The 13,917-nt window shown below is 35.8% G+C and overlaps 1 protein-coding gene and 1 long non-coding RNA gene across 2 annotated transcripts in view; both read left to right on the forward strand.

Annotated features, from left to right (window-relative positions):
• LOC128015871 (contactin-4-like) overlaps positions 1-11,825 on the forward strand; it is an 80,430-nt gene extending 68,605 nt beyond the window's left edge. The window contains exons 15-23 of the mRNA XM_052600088.1: positions 234-392; positions 1,130-1,279; positions 2,724-2,794; positions 3,843-4,077; positions 4,388-4,503; positions 5,792-5,972; positions 8,324-8,436; positions 10,350-10,518; positions 10,641-11,825. Of these exons, the coding sequence (XP_052456048.1) occupies positions 234-392; positions 1,130-1,279; positions 2,724-2,794; positions 3,843-4,077; positions 4,388-4,503; positions 5,792-5,972; positions 8,324-8,436; positions 10,350-10,518; positions 10,641-10,735 (1,289 nt within the window). The 3' untranslated portion in view covers positions 10,736-11,825. The remainder of the gene's footprint in view (positions 1-233; positions 393-1,129; positions 1,280-2,723; positions 2,795-3,842; positions 4,078-4,387; positions 4,504-5,791; positions 5,973-8,323; positions 8,437-10,349; positions 10,519-10,640) is intronic.
• Positions 1-13,917, forward strand: part of LOC128015874 (uncharacterized) — a 327,822-nt gene that overhangs the window by 39,285 nt on the left and 274,620 nt on the right. The gene's annotated exons all lie outside the window — the stretch shown is intronic.

A 13,917-nucleotide genomic window follows, 5' to 3' on the forward strand; every position in this document is an offset into this window, starting at 1 on the left:
GAGTATCTGAAATCAATGCATTAATTCCCTGCTTCGTGCTCTTTAGAACTTTTTGTATTTCCATCATCAAGTGAAGGATCTCTCTCCCTGGTTCTGAATATTAATCATGTCACCTTTTGTGGGCAGACTTGTCTCACATCGCAAGGTACTTGGCAACCTTGCTGTGCCCTTCTCTGATGAGGATACACAGCAAGTTTGAGTCCTTTTTGTCTCTTTGGTGGTGGTGTTGTCAGGGCCCCCTGGTGCTCCAGTGGGTGTGTTGGTGGGGGACGTCACAGACAGGACTGCTCAGCTCTCGTGGGGCCCCGGACCTGACAACCACAGTCCCGTTAACCTCTACATCGTGCAAGCCAGGACCCCCTTCTCTATTGGCTGGCAGGCAGTCAAAACTGGTATAGTACTCTTTGAACTTTCTTGTTGAATCTGGTTTTATATTAGAAAACCAGTTCATGTTATTATTATTGTGATTGAGACACCCCTTACAAATACAATTTTGTTTTTGGAAATGTCAAGTCATACTATAATTTACATTAGAAAAAAAAAACATAAAATGACATTCCCAGAATTTCCACTGCACATTTTAAATGTAAATTTAAGTTAAATGCATAAAAGCTAAAAATGGTGCTGCCATATTATATATATGTGTGTGAGTGCATGCGTGTGTGCGTGCGTGTGTGTGCGTGTGTGGTTACATTAGTTTTTTTTTTTCACTATACATTTTTGCTACTTTTTTTTTTTTTACTCATGTTGCACAATAATGTGTTTCAGTAATCTTCATTTGAGGGCTTTTCTTAATAATTTTATTAATACAGTTATGTGTGATTATTTGTGATTAGACAGAGAAATATAACTACCTGTGTGGTGATTCTGTTTTTATAACAATATTTTTGTAGGATGCAACCATTCATATTCTTTTCTTTTTTTTTTTTTTGAGTGTGTCACTTAGATGTGATTCATGCAAATGCCTTTTTTAATACACTATGAAAGAAAAAAAAAAGAAATCTTAGCATTTGCTAAGAAAGATCAAAATATATCTTCAAGAATAATTGCAAAATAATTATGAGAGGCTACTCATTTGTGCAGATGGGTATTGATGTGTTTTTGCATTCCACATTTTCTTTAATCCTAGTTCCTGATTCTGTGCCTGGACAGATGATTCATGCAATGGCAGCGAATCTCAATCCGTGGGTTGATTATGAATTTAGAGTTGTGGCTATCAACAATGTGGGGGTGGGGGAACCCAGCGTGCCATCCAAACCCGTTCGCACCAAAGCTGCAGGTATGGATTCATCCCTCCCGATTCCCCATATCTGTCATCTCTAATACAGCAGGAAGGAGAAAATGTAATTTAATTCTATAATTAGTTTAAATCACTGAGAGTGTCTACTCGTAATAGAGTTCAGGCATGAGAAATAAACACTCGTACATTCATACCGGTTTTCCTGGGAACATCTAAATTGCTAATAATTTATGAAATCGGAATGGCATCAGAAAGGCTGGCATTTTTAGTTAATTAGTTTGAAACCACAAGAAAATGTAGTTGGTTTGAAATTTTGTGTGTGTGTGGTGGATTGGGGTGTAGCTTACATAGCTGTTTTCTTTAATGCAAGGCCCAACCCTGCTGCACTCAGCGGATAGACATCAGTAATCAGGAAATGCAGCTATCAATAATTGATGTCGACATAAACAAAAATTGAGTGGACTTCTTCCTCATTCTATGGAGCAGTAAAACTTGAAAGGCTCTATTTTGAGCTCAGGCACTGTGTGCAAATGCTTCAATCACTGATTCACAAATAGATGCAGGCTTCATCACACAATCCCAAGTGAAAAGGACATGCAAAAAGCTATTGTCTTAAAGATCCCAGCAAACAAAGCTTAGTTCATAAAGAAAGACACTGCATTTACTAGGATTTTACAATATTAATAGCAATATCTATACTGTGAAATCAATGCTGTAGGTCATTTTATATCATAATTACTGATCAAAAGTTTACATATTGCACTGTGGCACAATAGTGTAAATAGTTATGAAGTGTTCTGTACATTGTCACAGTTATGGTTTTTAGTGTTCCCTTTGGCTGAGGAATTGGGCATTATTTACTTTTAATTGATTTTCATCCAGTCAGTGTAAATAATTTACAATAGAACACTGTTAACACTATGATAAAATAATATTTAGCAATTTTTAGTTCACTCTTAATTTAACTAGCAATTTACACTATATACATATAGATACAGTTTATATATATATATATATATATATATATATATATATATATATATATATATATATATATATATATACACTACAAAATAAACCAACACATATTTAAAAAAACAAATGCAAATAAATAATTATTCAGTATATGCACACTACATTAAAACATCTTAAACTAGCTTGAACTGGTTTGATTTGCTAGTCTCAAGTTGGTTAAATTGGTCTAACTGTTCTCGGACCCTGGCCAAGCTGTTGTTGAGCTAAAAAAAAAAAAGTGCACAAAACCACACTAAACCCAGGCTGAGAGACAGGCTAGGACCAGACAACCATTTTTTCATCAGGAAGCTGAACATGCTGCAGGTTTTTAGATCCTACCTCATTCAGATTCTTTGAACCATTTTGAAAAGACCATTGAGCCACACCTCAGGAAAAGGAAGTGTTCGGATTTGCCGCCAATCCCACAGGTATAAAGCCTGTTTCTTCTGTTCTCTGTTTCCGCTGGCAGGTCCTGAAGTCGCCCCAGCTAACGTGAGTGGAGGGGGAGGAAGCCGAGGCGAACTGGTGATTGTTTGGGAGGTGAGCTCAGCATCTTTATTGTGACATTAGCGTTTTCATATCAGCCTTCTCTTGTGAATCGGATTCTTAGGGGATTCTCCACGGTGACGTGGTTTAAATGAGACAAGGTTTAATTAAAAAAGGAAAGAGTTGTCGTCTTTGCTCTTTGCCTCAGTGGGATTGCTCCCTCTGGTATGTAAATCATAATGAAGACGCAGATATGAGACAGCTTTCATAGCAGTAAATATGAAATGACAATGTTTATCAATGGCTTACTCGTAATCTCACCGGCTGTCACAGCAGATATTCAGCAGTGTGTTTAAACACAGTATTATTTTCAAAATATGGCACGTTTTTCACTAAGTCTAGAGGTTTCTTGACTGACACAGTAGTAAATATATTTTCTTATATTCCGTGGATTTCAGATTATGAAAGCAACAATGTAAACCTACCATGGAAAATTACTCGTCAACTTGCAGTAATGTAACACCATGTCAACAGAATGATTTCATTTTAATGCATTTTTAAGGGACTAATATTATTGCTGATATTATAAACAACCCTTTTACCCTATGAAGCTTTGTAAAACGTCCCACATCGTTTGTGCTACAGGCACAGTTTTATTTTATTTTATTTTTTTGTAGGAATTTTTAAAGAGTCTCTGTTTAAGCATAAGCTGTGAACTAAACCAACCACCTTCAAGGAGAATATAGCATTATAAACATTTATGTGATGCAAACAAAGTATTTGAAAATCAGACAAAAAGATAAAGATACAAGGCTGTGTACTTAAAGACTTACTTAATACAATCCAATGAAGCATAAAGCTACAATTTCATAAAACAATGGTGAAATATAAAGCTATTCATACATGCATTTATGTATATATTACAGACATGCATATATACACACACTTATTTAGGTATTTTGAGAGTGCAGGGATACCGACTTTATTACAGTATTTCACTCATGGTGCACCAAAAGAGAAGTCTGTTTTGGCTTGATAACTAAGTAACTTTCTTTATTGAATCACATTATATTATTTAATTCTTTATATTGTCTTCTCACAGCCTGTGCCAGAGGAGCTGCAAAATGGAGAAAAGTTTGGATATGTGGTGGCATTTCGTCCCCTTGGCACCACAACATGGAAACAGAGCGTGTTGGCCTTGGCAGATGCATCACGATACATTTATAAAAATGATACTTTTCTGCCACTCACTCAGTTTGAAGTCAAAGTCGGCGTCTACAACGAGATTGGAGAGGGACCGTTTAGCCCTGTGGTCATTGTATATTCAGCAGACGAAGGTTAATACGCTTGTGTTCTGTGTTGATTGTATGCAGATTGTGCAAGGGCATTATTGGACATCATTTAGGGATGACAATAGTTGATGGATGTGTTTCAAGTTTTAATCACACCCCCTCTACAGCTGTGTTAGTGCACTCCGATGGTAATTTCTTTAATCGCAAGTGTGCTAATAGCGCAATTAGTTCTTGCAAACAGGTGGTATATTTAAGCACTAGAGACTGATGTTGGATGAATCCTGTAAACTGTCTGTTCTCATTACCTGTTGTTTTTCACTTTCTTTTCTCATTTTGGTATGTCTGACATCAACAGAACCTTCGGTTGCTCCTCCTAGAGTCTGGGCCCGCAGTTTGTCCGCATCTGAGATCGAGGTATTCTGGGAACCTGTTCACCAAAGCGGCAGCAAAGGATGGATAACAGGCTATGAGGTATGTAAACACCAAAAATGGAGGGAGGGAACAAACCTCACACTGCATCACCTCAATTTAGATTCCTTAATGTATGCACTGCGCTGATGGCAGGGTGTGCAATTTCCTGTTCCCCAACAAGAGTCTGCGATCCCCCGGCCACATTTTTCACAATCTCATCTGCAGAATGAAGAGGTCTTCTCACAGCTGGTCCTGTCTCCCGGGGAGCGCCAATACCCAGGCTTTCTGGGCACTTATATAAATCACATTTCAGATGTGTGGACATCATGCATCAATTCCCCCTCCTGCAAACACTTCAGCTGCTAGGTCGTTTCTTACTGCGCGAGAAACCCACAGGATCCTGCCCATTTCTCTCCTTCCAACCTGAACGAGCCTCGGCGAGAAATCCCTGGTCATGCAGTTGTTCCGTGGTGAAACCAATAAGTCGTTCACAGCTTCGGGTAGTAGTAAAAAAAGCACATATGAAAATCCACAAATACTTCCAGGGTCCCTTGCTGCAGTGTGCAGATGTTTATTGAACGTAGTTAAAAAAGAAACTAAGTCACGGTGACTTTGTCACAGAGTTGGTATATCGAACGCTAATGCAGGAACAAAAATGACATTCTTCTCGAGTCGATTTCTTAGCTTTGAGGTTGGAAGCACACTTACTCAAGCAGAAACATCATGCCCATTCAAACATTAAAATGAATATGTGTGTGTAGCTGTGCGTGTTTGTGCGTGCTTGGCTGTATGTACTGTATATATGTACATGCAAAGAGGCAGCAACAGGCTCCACAGAAATCGAAATCTACGATGTATCAGATGATGGCTGACTAAATCATGTTTGTACCTTAATGTCAAGAAAACTGTATGCATGTTTTTACTAAAAGGGCATATCAGGACGTACTGTAGGAGCAGATATGTTTGTCCAAAGACAGAAGCTTGAAGTGGTGCATGAATTTAAATACTTAGGAATAATAATAGATTCTCTGCTTTCTTTCAAAAAAAAACGTGAAGAAAGTTGTTAACAGTGAAATCTAATTTAGCAAATTTTAGATTTATTAGAAATACTTTGACTAAGGAAGCAGCAGTTTATTTTATGAATTCAGGCATTTCTGCATACATCTCTTTCAGACAAGAGGTGGATGATGCGTTTCTGCCCTGCACCTGCTCTTTTATACTCTCGGCCGCATCAGTATTTTTTCCTTTTTTTTGCAAGCAGCTAGATGGAGAACTTATTCATTTATTTTTGTATTGTAAAAGGTGAAATGAATGAATGTCTCTTTAAATTTCACCTTCACAATTACAGGTGCAGTGGTTGGAGGACGGGTCGCCTGAAAGCGATGCAGAGCGAGTAAGGGTCACGGAAAGCTCAGTCATTATCACAGGTCTGAAGGGAAGCACGCTTTATCTGATGTCAGTCAGGGCACACAACAGTGCAGGCACCGGGCCTTCCAGTGCACCCATCAACATCACCACCAGGAAGCCACGTAAGTCATATTGTTATAAAAACTTGTAGTTGACATGAAGTGCTTTGGGGCATACTCCATTCAAAAACTTTAAGTCCTCTGTATTTGTTATGCAGGTAGATTTTATGATAGACTACATGAAATATTTGCACAAAAAGTGAAAGTAAATGGTCAATAATGACAAAACCTATCCAGTATTCAGCCTTCCAGGGGCCTCAAAAGCCTCAAGCTGTGTGACCGAAATTGCCAATGGAAGCTGAATGGCAGGCATCTCTCTGTAATTAGGGTAGTTAGGCCCTCAGGCTCAAAATAAACTAAAAGCTATAGCCCCATTGACATATTGGCCAGATGTAGTCTGAATGCATTTACACTAGGGCTGGGCAATAACTTGATAATTATCGCAATATAATTTTCCTTCGATAAAACAATATGAAGAGTTTGATAAATGTTTGGTATAATGTTTATGCAAAAATGTTTATGCAAAAGCGGAATGAAACAGCGCAACTAATTTGAATTGCGCCACATGGACCATTTATTCGCTCAGACCAAAATACAAACTGATAATTTTTAAGAGACAAAAAGTAATATTATTATCATTATTATTATCAATAATATTTTCAGGCAACAAACAATTTCACTCATCAGACCATGCAGAAACTAAGAAATTAATTTTTTGTATTTAGATATTTATTTTGTTAAGGAAAATTAATGGTCTGGTTTCTACAACTTTCTCTTTGGAGCAAAAATCTGGCTTTAAACTGGAAAGATTTTAAATTTATAGTGATAATTATCGATATCGTATATATAAATATATATATATATATATATATATATATATATATAATAATCCTACCCTGTTAAACTCTTGGTGGGGTTTCCTCAACACTGTAAGAGATTAAGGTGGCCTTTGTTAAACTATCATGGCTAAATAGGCATATTATCTGATGCCAATAATTGAGAACAAAACGCTGTGTTCAACTGAGCCAAAAACTCATCAGATAAACTTTAACATTACTATGGAGGTAGTCTTATGGCTATTTTCAGCTAATATACTGAGCATATAATTAAGGCCGTTTTAAAATAAAAAGCTTGACAGATCTCTTTCTTTGTGTCGGAGCAGATAGCCGATTGTCCTCTTTCCTTTGTATGGCAGATTCTCTGACTAAGCATACCGTAATATCACCATCCACTGTTATGATCAAGTATAGTTATCGTAATAGTATGTATCATTAGTTAAATTGCTTCAAATATATAGCTATTATCCTCAATTTTTTAAAACTATCAATACGTGGTGCACAAAGTCCTAGCCATGAAATCTGATGAGAAAAGAGATTAGATTTCCCCTGGTTCAGTGCTCAATTGCGGTTAAACTATGTATAAATTCCTCAATTACTGTGAAAAGTGGAATTGTTTGTGTGGGCACATGACCAGGCAATGACAAACACAAAATTTGTAAAATTGCTCCAAAACAACCCAACATTAGGGGCAACTATTTTACTGTTAGGGAGTTATGGAAATAAAGGAAAGAAGAGCATGCTGACATTCAAGCAGCATTAAAATATCTGGCACATCAGAATCTGTAATACATAACAACAGCATGTTTTTTTTTTTTTTTTTTTTTTAAGATATCGTTTTTTTGCCTTTATTTCTATATGAACGTCTCTGTTAGTCACAAATAATTCTTTAGTGTGAAAATTGTGAACTTATAAACAGAAATGTCTTAAAAGGGTAGTTGAGTCTGCAATGAAAATCAGGCATTATTTATTCATCCAGACGGTGTGACAAACCCAACATTGAGAAGTTTTAAAGATCGTCTACTCTACTGTGTTGCCTTACAATGAACGTGGATGAGGATCAGACCTCGTCAAGCTCCAAAAAAGATAAAAATATTATAAAAGAAATCTTTTCTACTAATTGCTATTCTAATGATAAATAAGCAGACATTTAAACTGTTGAGGTGGTCACCATTCAACGACATTGTCTGGAAAGGACCAGGTTGGACATTCTGTTAAGGGATTTGAAAGGCATGAGGGTGAATAAGTGATCACAGAATATAGGTTTTAGGGTGAGATATTCCTTTAATGTTTTGCACAGTGTTTCTTTGTTTCATAGCAGTTTATTTTTATTTATTTTTTATTTTTTGCTGTTACATTAAAACGACTCCTACAGATCTATATATATTCCAGCTAATTTAAAGTGAGAGCCAAGCTGAACTGAATCAGCGCCAGTGAGTTTTGAACTTAAATTTAGATGATACCTCAGCTGGTGCGCTGCTGATTGTTAAGATTGCAAAGGACACAATATATGGGAGATGTTGTTCAGTCATATAACACAAGTTGGAAGTAAAGCAGAATATATTTTATGTCTTTTAGCTCCAAGTCAACCCCCAGGGAACATTGAGTGGAACCTGACAAACTCAAAGGTCTTTCTGAACTGGGAACACGTGAAGGCGATGGACAATGAATCAGAAGTAACCGGCTACAAGGTAATCAGTTTTGTTTGTTTTACTTTTGTTTGCTGCTTTGCTGATAAACGTGCTGTATCAGTGTGCCATGTAAGCTGGTGTTTCACATAAAATACTCTGAGATAAATGACTGAGAACATTACCTTTGAAAGCTGCATTATATACTGTTTTTTCATAAAATTAAAAAATCATTTGAAGTGCTTGTGACGTCTTTCCAGATGCTCATGTAACTTCCTTTGAACTTCTCAGTTGAAGTACAGATCATTTTGCATAGGATTATATTTAATGCTAGTTTCCCATAAGAGGCCATTGGTTCTAAAGAGTACTTTTTGCTACTTAAGACATTTTCATAACGCATACATATCATGAAGTCACTTCTTAAAGGGAAAATCCAACTAAAAATAGCACTACATACTATCTTCAAATAAAATAAGATATTTTGAAGAATGTTGGCAACCGTACAGCTTTGGATTTGGATCTGTCAGCAAGTATGCCTTTCTTTACACTCTCATCCAACAGAGACTAATCTCAATCTAAACCTGATTTGGATTTGCAAGAAACACAATAGAAGTCAATGGGAACCAAAACTATGTGGTGACCAAAATATCATCTTTTGTGTTCTTCTGGAAAAAAAAATGCATTCAGGTTTGGAACAACATGGGGGTGATTACATGATGACAGTATTAAAATGTTTGGGTGAACTATCCCTTTAACATATGCAACCTTAGTGTAAATTGTTACCGGCATTTTGTTGTTCCTGTTCGTATGATTGGATGCACATTTAGCTATCCAGATGTGTTAGAAATGTTTAAATGTTGTCTTTTGGGATTGGTCAAAACAAATCAAATCTCTCTCCTCAACAGAGGCTTCTCTTTCTTCTTTTTGCTAGCAAAACCTTTAGTAAAAATTATGAAAATTCAGGGTTCTGTCATTGAGGCTTTTTAGAAAGACCTTTAGCAAAAAAATATAAGTGGTAAAAGTGAATGAATTCTGAACAAATATCTGACTAGACATTAAATGAAAAGGTATTTTAAACATATCTTAAACATATGTATCTTGAACATATTTCACTGTCAAGATTTGATTTCCCCTTTAATGTAATCTTTAACTTTTTTCAAATTTCCTTTCACACTCAAGGTCATACATTCAGTTCAGAAACATCCAAGGCTTTTTTACATTTCAGAACAAGCTGCTCCGACCTCCTGCTGCTCCAAGTCATTTGTAGCAAGAGTTCACATAAAATGTTCTGAAAGAGGATTAAAATTTGTCCAATGAGATTCAGTTCTTTTAAGCAAATTAATTTGAAGCAGAGTTCAGCCAGCTAATTGACGATGGCCTCTCTAAAATTTAGATTCTTGTAGGGTCTGTGAACATCTGGACGGCTCTGATGCTTTCCTCCAGCTTAGCGAGGCCTCGCTAAAGACATTTTCATAAGACACAAGCACTATTCATTTGCAGTCCTAACTGTCCGCTGTGTGGCGCCTGCAGAATAATACAATCAATAATCATACATTTTCTAGTCTGTATGAGTAAGAAAGAATATCAGTTTGGTGGCTATTTGTTTTGCACTGTCAGCCTGGAAAAAAAAGAAGAAAAAAAAACATTTAAATGATTTATGGATTGTGAAACCTATTTTTTTTCACAGCAAGATATGTCAGTAAACATACCAATAATCCTCCCACTGAAAATCAATTTGAAATTTCTAATGATTATTCAATTTGTATTCCCTCTCTTACATGGGTTTTGAAGATTGCAAGACCAATTGTGTGAAACAGACTTTCATACACTTTATCTTTCGCTTACCACATCTTTAAAAACATGCTTGTGCTATTTATCATCATAATAAATGCTTTTTCTGATTGATATTTTATCTAATCACATTTCAATTTTTGTATAATTATCTAGAATTAAGAGTTAAAATATCTCCCACACAGGTTGTGTATCGTCAAAACTGGCACAGGGGAAACAGCGTAGTCGAGACCAACAGGACGTCCGTAGAGCTTCAGTTGCCATCGGAAGAGGACCTGCTTGTTCAGATCAAAGCCCTGAGTGACGGAGGAGACGGCAGCAGCAGCAGCCCTATACGCATTCCAAAGATGTCAAGTAAGGCTTCATAAGAGCTCATTAAGAGCGCTGCACACTGATTTTTGAGAATAGAACTGCTAACCAGGCAATTGTTTCGTATAATCCTGTCTGTGATGTCTTTGTGTTCCTCTCCATCACAGGCCTGAACTCAAGGGGATACTTCAGTTCAGACGCAAGCAAGATGGCCCGTGTTCACGGAGTAGTGTTTCTGATCTTGTCATGGTTGTTTTCATAGAACTTTGCAATTGTTTAAAGCTGAAGGGTGTCACTTCTATGCCACTATCGCCAACTGGAATTTCAAAAACGATTATGGTTTCCCAGACACTGTACTACTGTCTGCTACAGAGAGAAATCAACCTAAAAACTGCTTAATTGCAATTGATAAACAAATATGAGGAAATAGTTTAACACTGGGAAAAAGATACACACATCAGCTTTAATACTTAAAACATCTAATTGGGTGGATATATTGGATTTATTGTCCTTTTTTTTTTAAAGAGGAAAAAAAAATGGTAAATCAGCTCCATTGCCTTGTATTGTGAATTTTATTTTTATGTATTTTTTACCTCTATGTCAAACTATTCGTCTTTTGTATGTAGATTTTATGCAAAAAAAAGCAGGCTTTCTCTTTCTTTTTTTCTTTCTTTTTTTTTTTTTTTTTTTTGCTTAGATATTCAGAACTGAGATTCAAATTAAGCACAATATTAAGCCATGTAATGTAATAGTGACCTGGAATGTTGGTTCTTTAAGAGAAATCCTTGAATTATGAATTATACCCATGCTGTTTTTCCTTTCACACACGTCAGTCAAGTCAGTGACGCTGTGTTTGTGTATGTAAAAAGACCTTTAGATAGATGAGAACAGCCTTGAGATATTACTGTTTTAAAGAATAGAGGCAGTTTGGTTTGATACATAGTTTCTGGATAATTACACAGATTTCTTGCTGCTAGTTAGTATTATTTATTAGTTTGGACAATTACGAAAGTCAATCATTTGATTTCGTACGAAAAGCATTGTTCCTTTAAATTCAACCCATAATTCATCAGTTCAATTATGATTTATTCTGTCATTCACATTATGCTATGGGAGACAGTTTTCCTTCCTGATATCCCTCAAAGATTATTCATCATGTTTGTTCCTGTGAAAATATTTCTTGCCAACATCTTCTGGATTTGTACGCTTGAAAATGAGACGAGTTAACTTCTGTCATCTGAACTTAACTTAATCAAATATTCCCTCTGCGCGTTTCACATTTTCTAAATATCACAATTCATACATCTAAAAAACATGTTTTATATCCTCTACAGTTTATTTTTTTTTTATGTTTATCTGTTTGTAATTATCATGCATAGTGAAAAAACGTTTTCATGTTTTACTTTATTATTGCTTCAACTTTTATTTAATTTCTGTTGTCTTTGCAATATCTATTTTGAAATGTGTTTATTGTATCTGTATGTTTAATTACGTTTCTTTATATTTTTTATGTTTTATTTTTAAATACTAAATCACCTAATAGTATCCACATTTTTGCCTTATTTTGAAATTTAGCATTTTATAAATGTAACATATTTGTCTGGTGTTTTTATTTTTATTTTGCTGTTATTTATGCGTTTTGGCCTATTTAATACCTTTGTATTAATCCTGTACAATCTCTGAGAGATACAAATAAATAAAATTTCATGTTGAAATATTAGTAGAGCAAATATATGATTAGCTACAGTATCATTAATAGCCTCCAACATGCATTACAGCATTTTTGATCTGGGAGGAGACGTTTCATTCTAATTTGATGAATGGAATAGAACTTGGCTGATCTATATGGTTGCCTGGAGACGATTCCTTCAAAGACTTGCATACTGATTGGTAATTATCAATAGACTGAGATTAGTCTCTGTTGGATGAGAGTGTAAAGACAGCAGGCATACTTGCTGACAGTCATTTAAATTACTATATATATATATATATATATATATATATATATATATATATACACACACACACACACACACACCGTGGATCCAAAATCTGAGCTAGTGAAAAATGCTCCTATTTTGCAGTTATCTAATTAAATGCAACTTTCTTTTCAGTGTAAATTAAAGTATCAGAATAATTTAATTGAAATGTTGAAGTGAGAAATAACATTAATTTCTTCTAATTTGCATGCCCCCCACTCTTAACTGCACTTGAACTAACATAACTGATACTGATACTGATTCTGACGTATCTCTAGAAGTTTGTGTAAAACCTATTTATCATCTAATCCAGCATCCAAAAAGCATTGTGTTTCAGTGAAATTAAACCAAAAGTTCACTAAGAAATGAAAATGTACTCACCCTCACACCATCCGAGATGAAGAAGAGATTCTGTTTTGATCAAATATTTCGCATTACATCACTTGCTCACCAATGGATCCTCGGCAGTGAATGGGTGCCGTCAGAATAAGAGTCCAAACAGCTGACTCCAGTCTATCACTTAACACTTTGTGAAGTGAAAAGCTGCGTGTTTTATAGAAACAAGTCCATCATTATGATGTTTTAACTCAAAATATGAGTTCATAATCCATTAAACACTTCATCCAGTGAAAAAGTCCATTCCCCGTTGTCCTCTCACATAAAAAATCCACTGATATATTTGTTTTTAAACAGTGCTTTATATGTGCATTTTTCTCCCTTTAATCAGATAAGATGCCTTACTGGAGAAAACAGTATTATGAATAGAGAATTATTTTAGTGTGTAAAATTGAGTACATTTTTTCAGCAGTTTTTCATTTTTAGGTGAACTGTTCCTTTACAGCATCCCTTAATAACCTGAAGTCCAAAATGTGTGTTAATTTTGGGGGGAAAACTACCAGATTTTCAAAGTGGTCTTTTGGAGGCTCCACTGTACATATAGATAAATAAACTTAAAGGCGCTGATATTCTAATTACTGTATGTTTAATTATGATGTCATAGCCAATTGCAATGCCAAAATGGTGTAACCTTAGTCACATGTTTATCACACCACCATACAAAACTAGAAATAGCCAAATGTCTGTATCTTTTTTTTAGGACTTAATATGGTCACTCAATAAGGAGGATCCTACACGTTTATTTACCAGCATTTGACATCATGTTATGAAGCCGGGCTAAAATTGAGGTGTGAAATGGAGTTTGCTAAAGTAGATTTCACAGTGAAGGTGTAGGAGTTTATTCCAAGAGCTCAGAGGAATAAGCTTGTCAGAACACTGACAGGTAAGTGTGTGAACACGGATGTAATCTCCCGAGAACTGCTCCGACTTGTTGGGCTACCAGGGGATTTAACCATAAATACTAGTCCAGCTGAAACGGGAGCAGTCGTAGGCAGTCACAGAGGCTTTTGGAAGTCCTCCTTGCATGTCATTTGGTGCCCTTCAATAGTGCCTGTGATTCCGACCAAAT

This window comes from Carassius gibelio, chromosome A6, assembly GCF_023724105.1.
Source record: "Carassius gibelio isolate Cgi1373 ecotype wild population from Czech Republic chromosome A6, carGib1.2-hapl.c, whole genome shotgun sequence".
NCBI classification, from domain to species: domain Eukaryota; kingdom Metazoa; phylum Chordata; class Actinopteri; order Cypriniformes; family Cyprinidae; genus Carassius; species Carassius gibelio.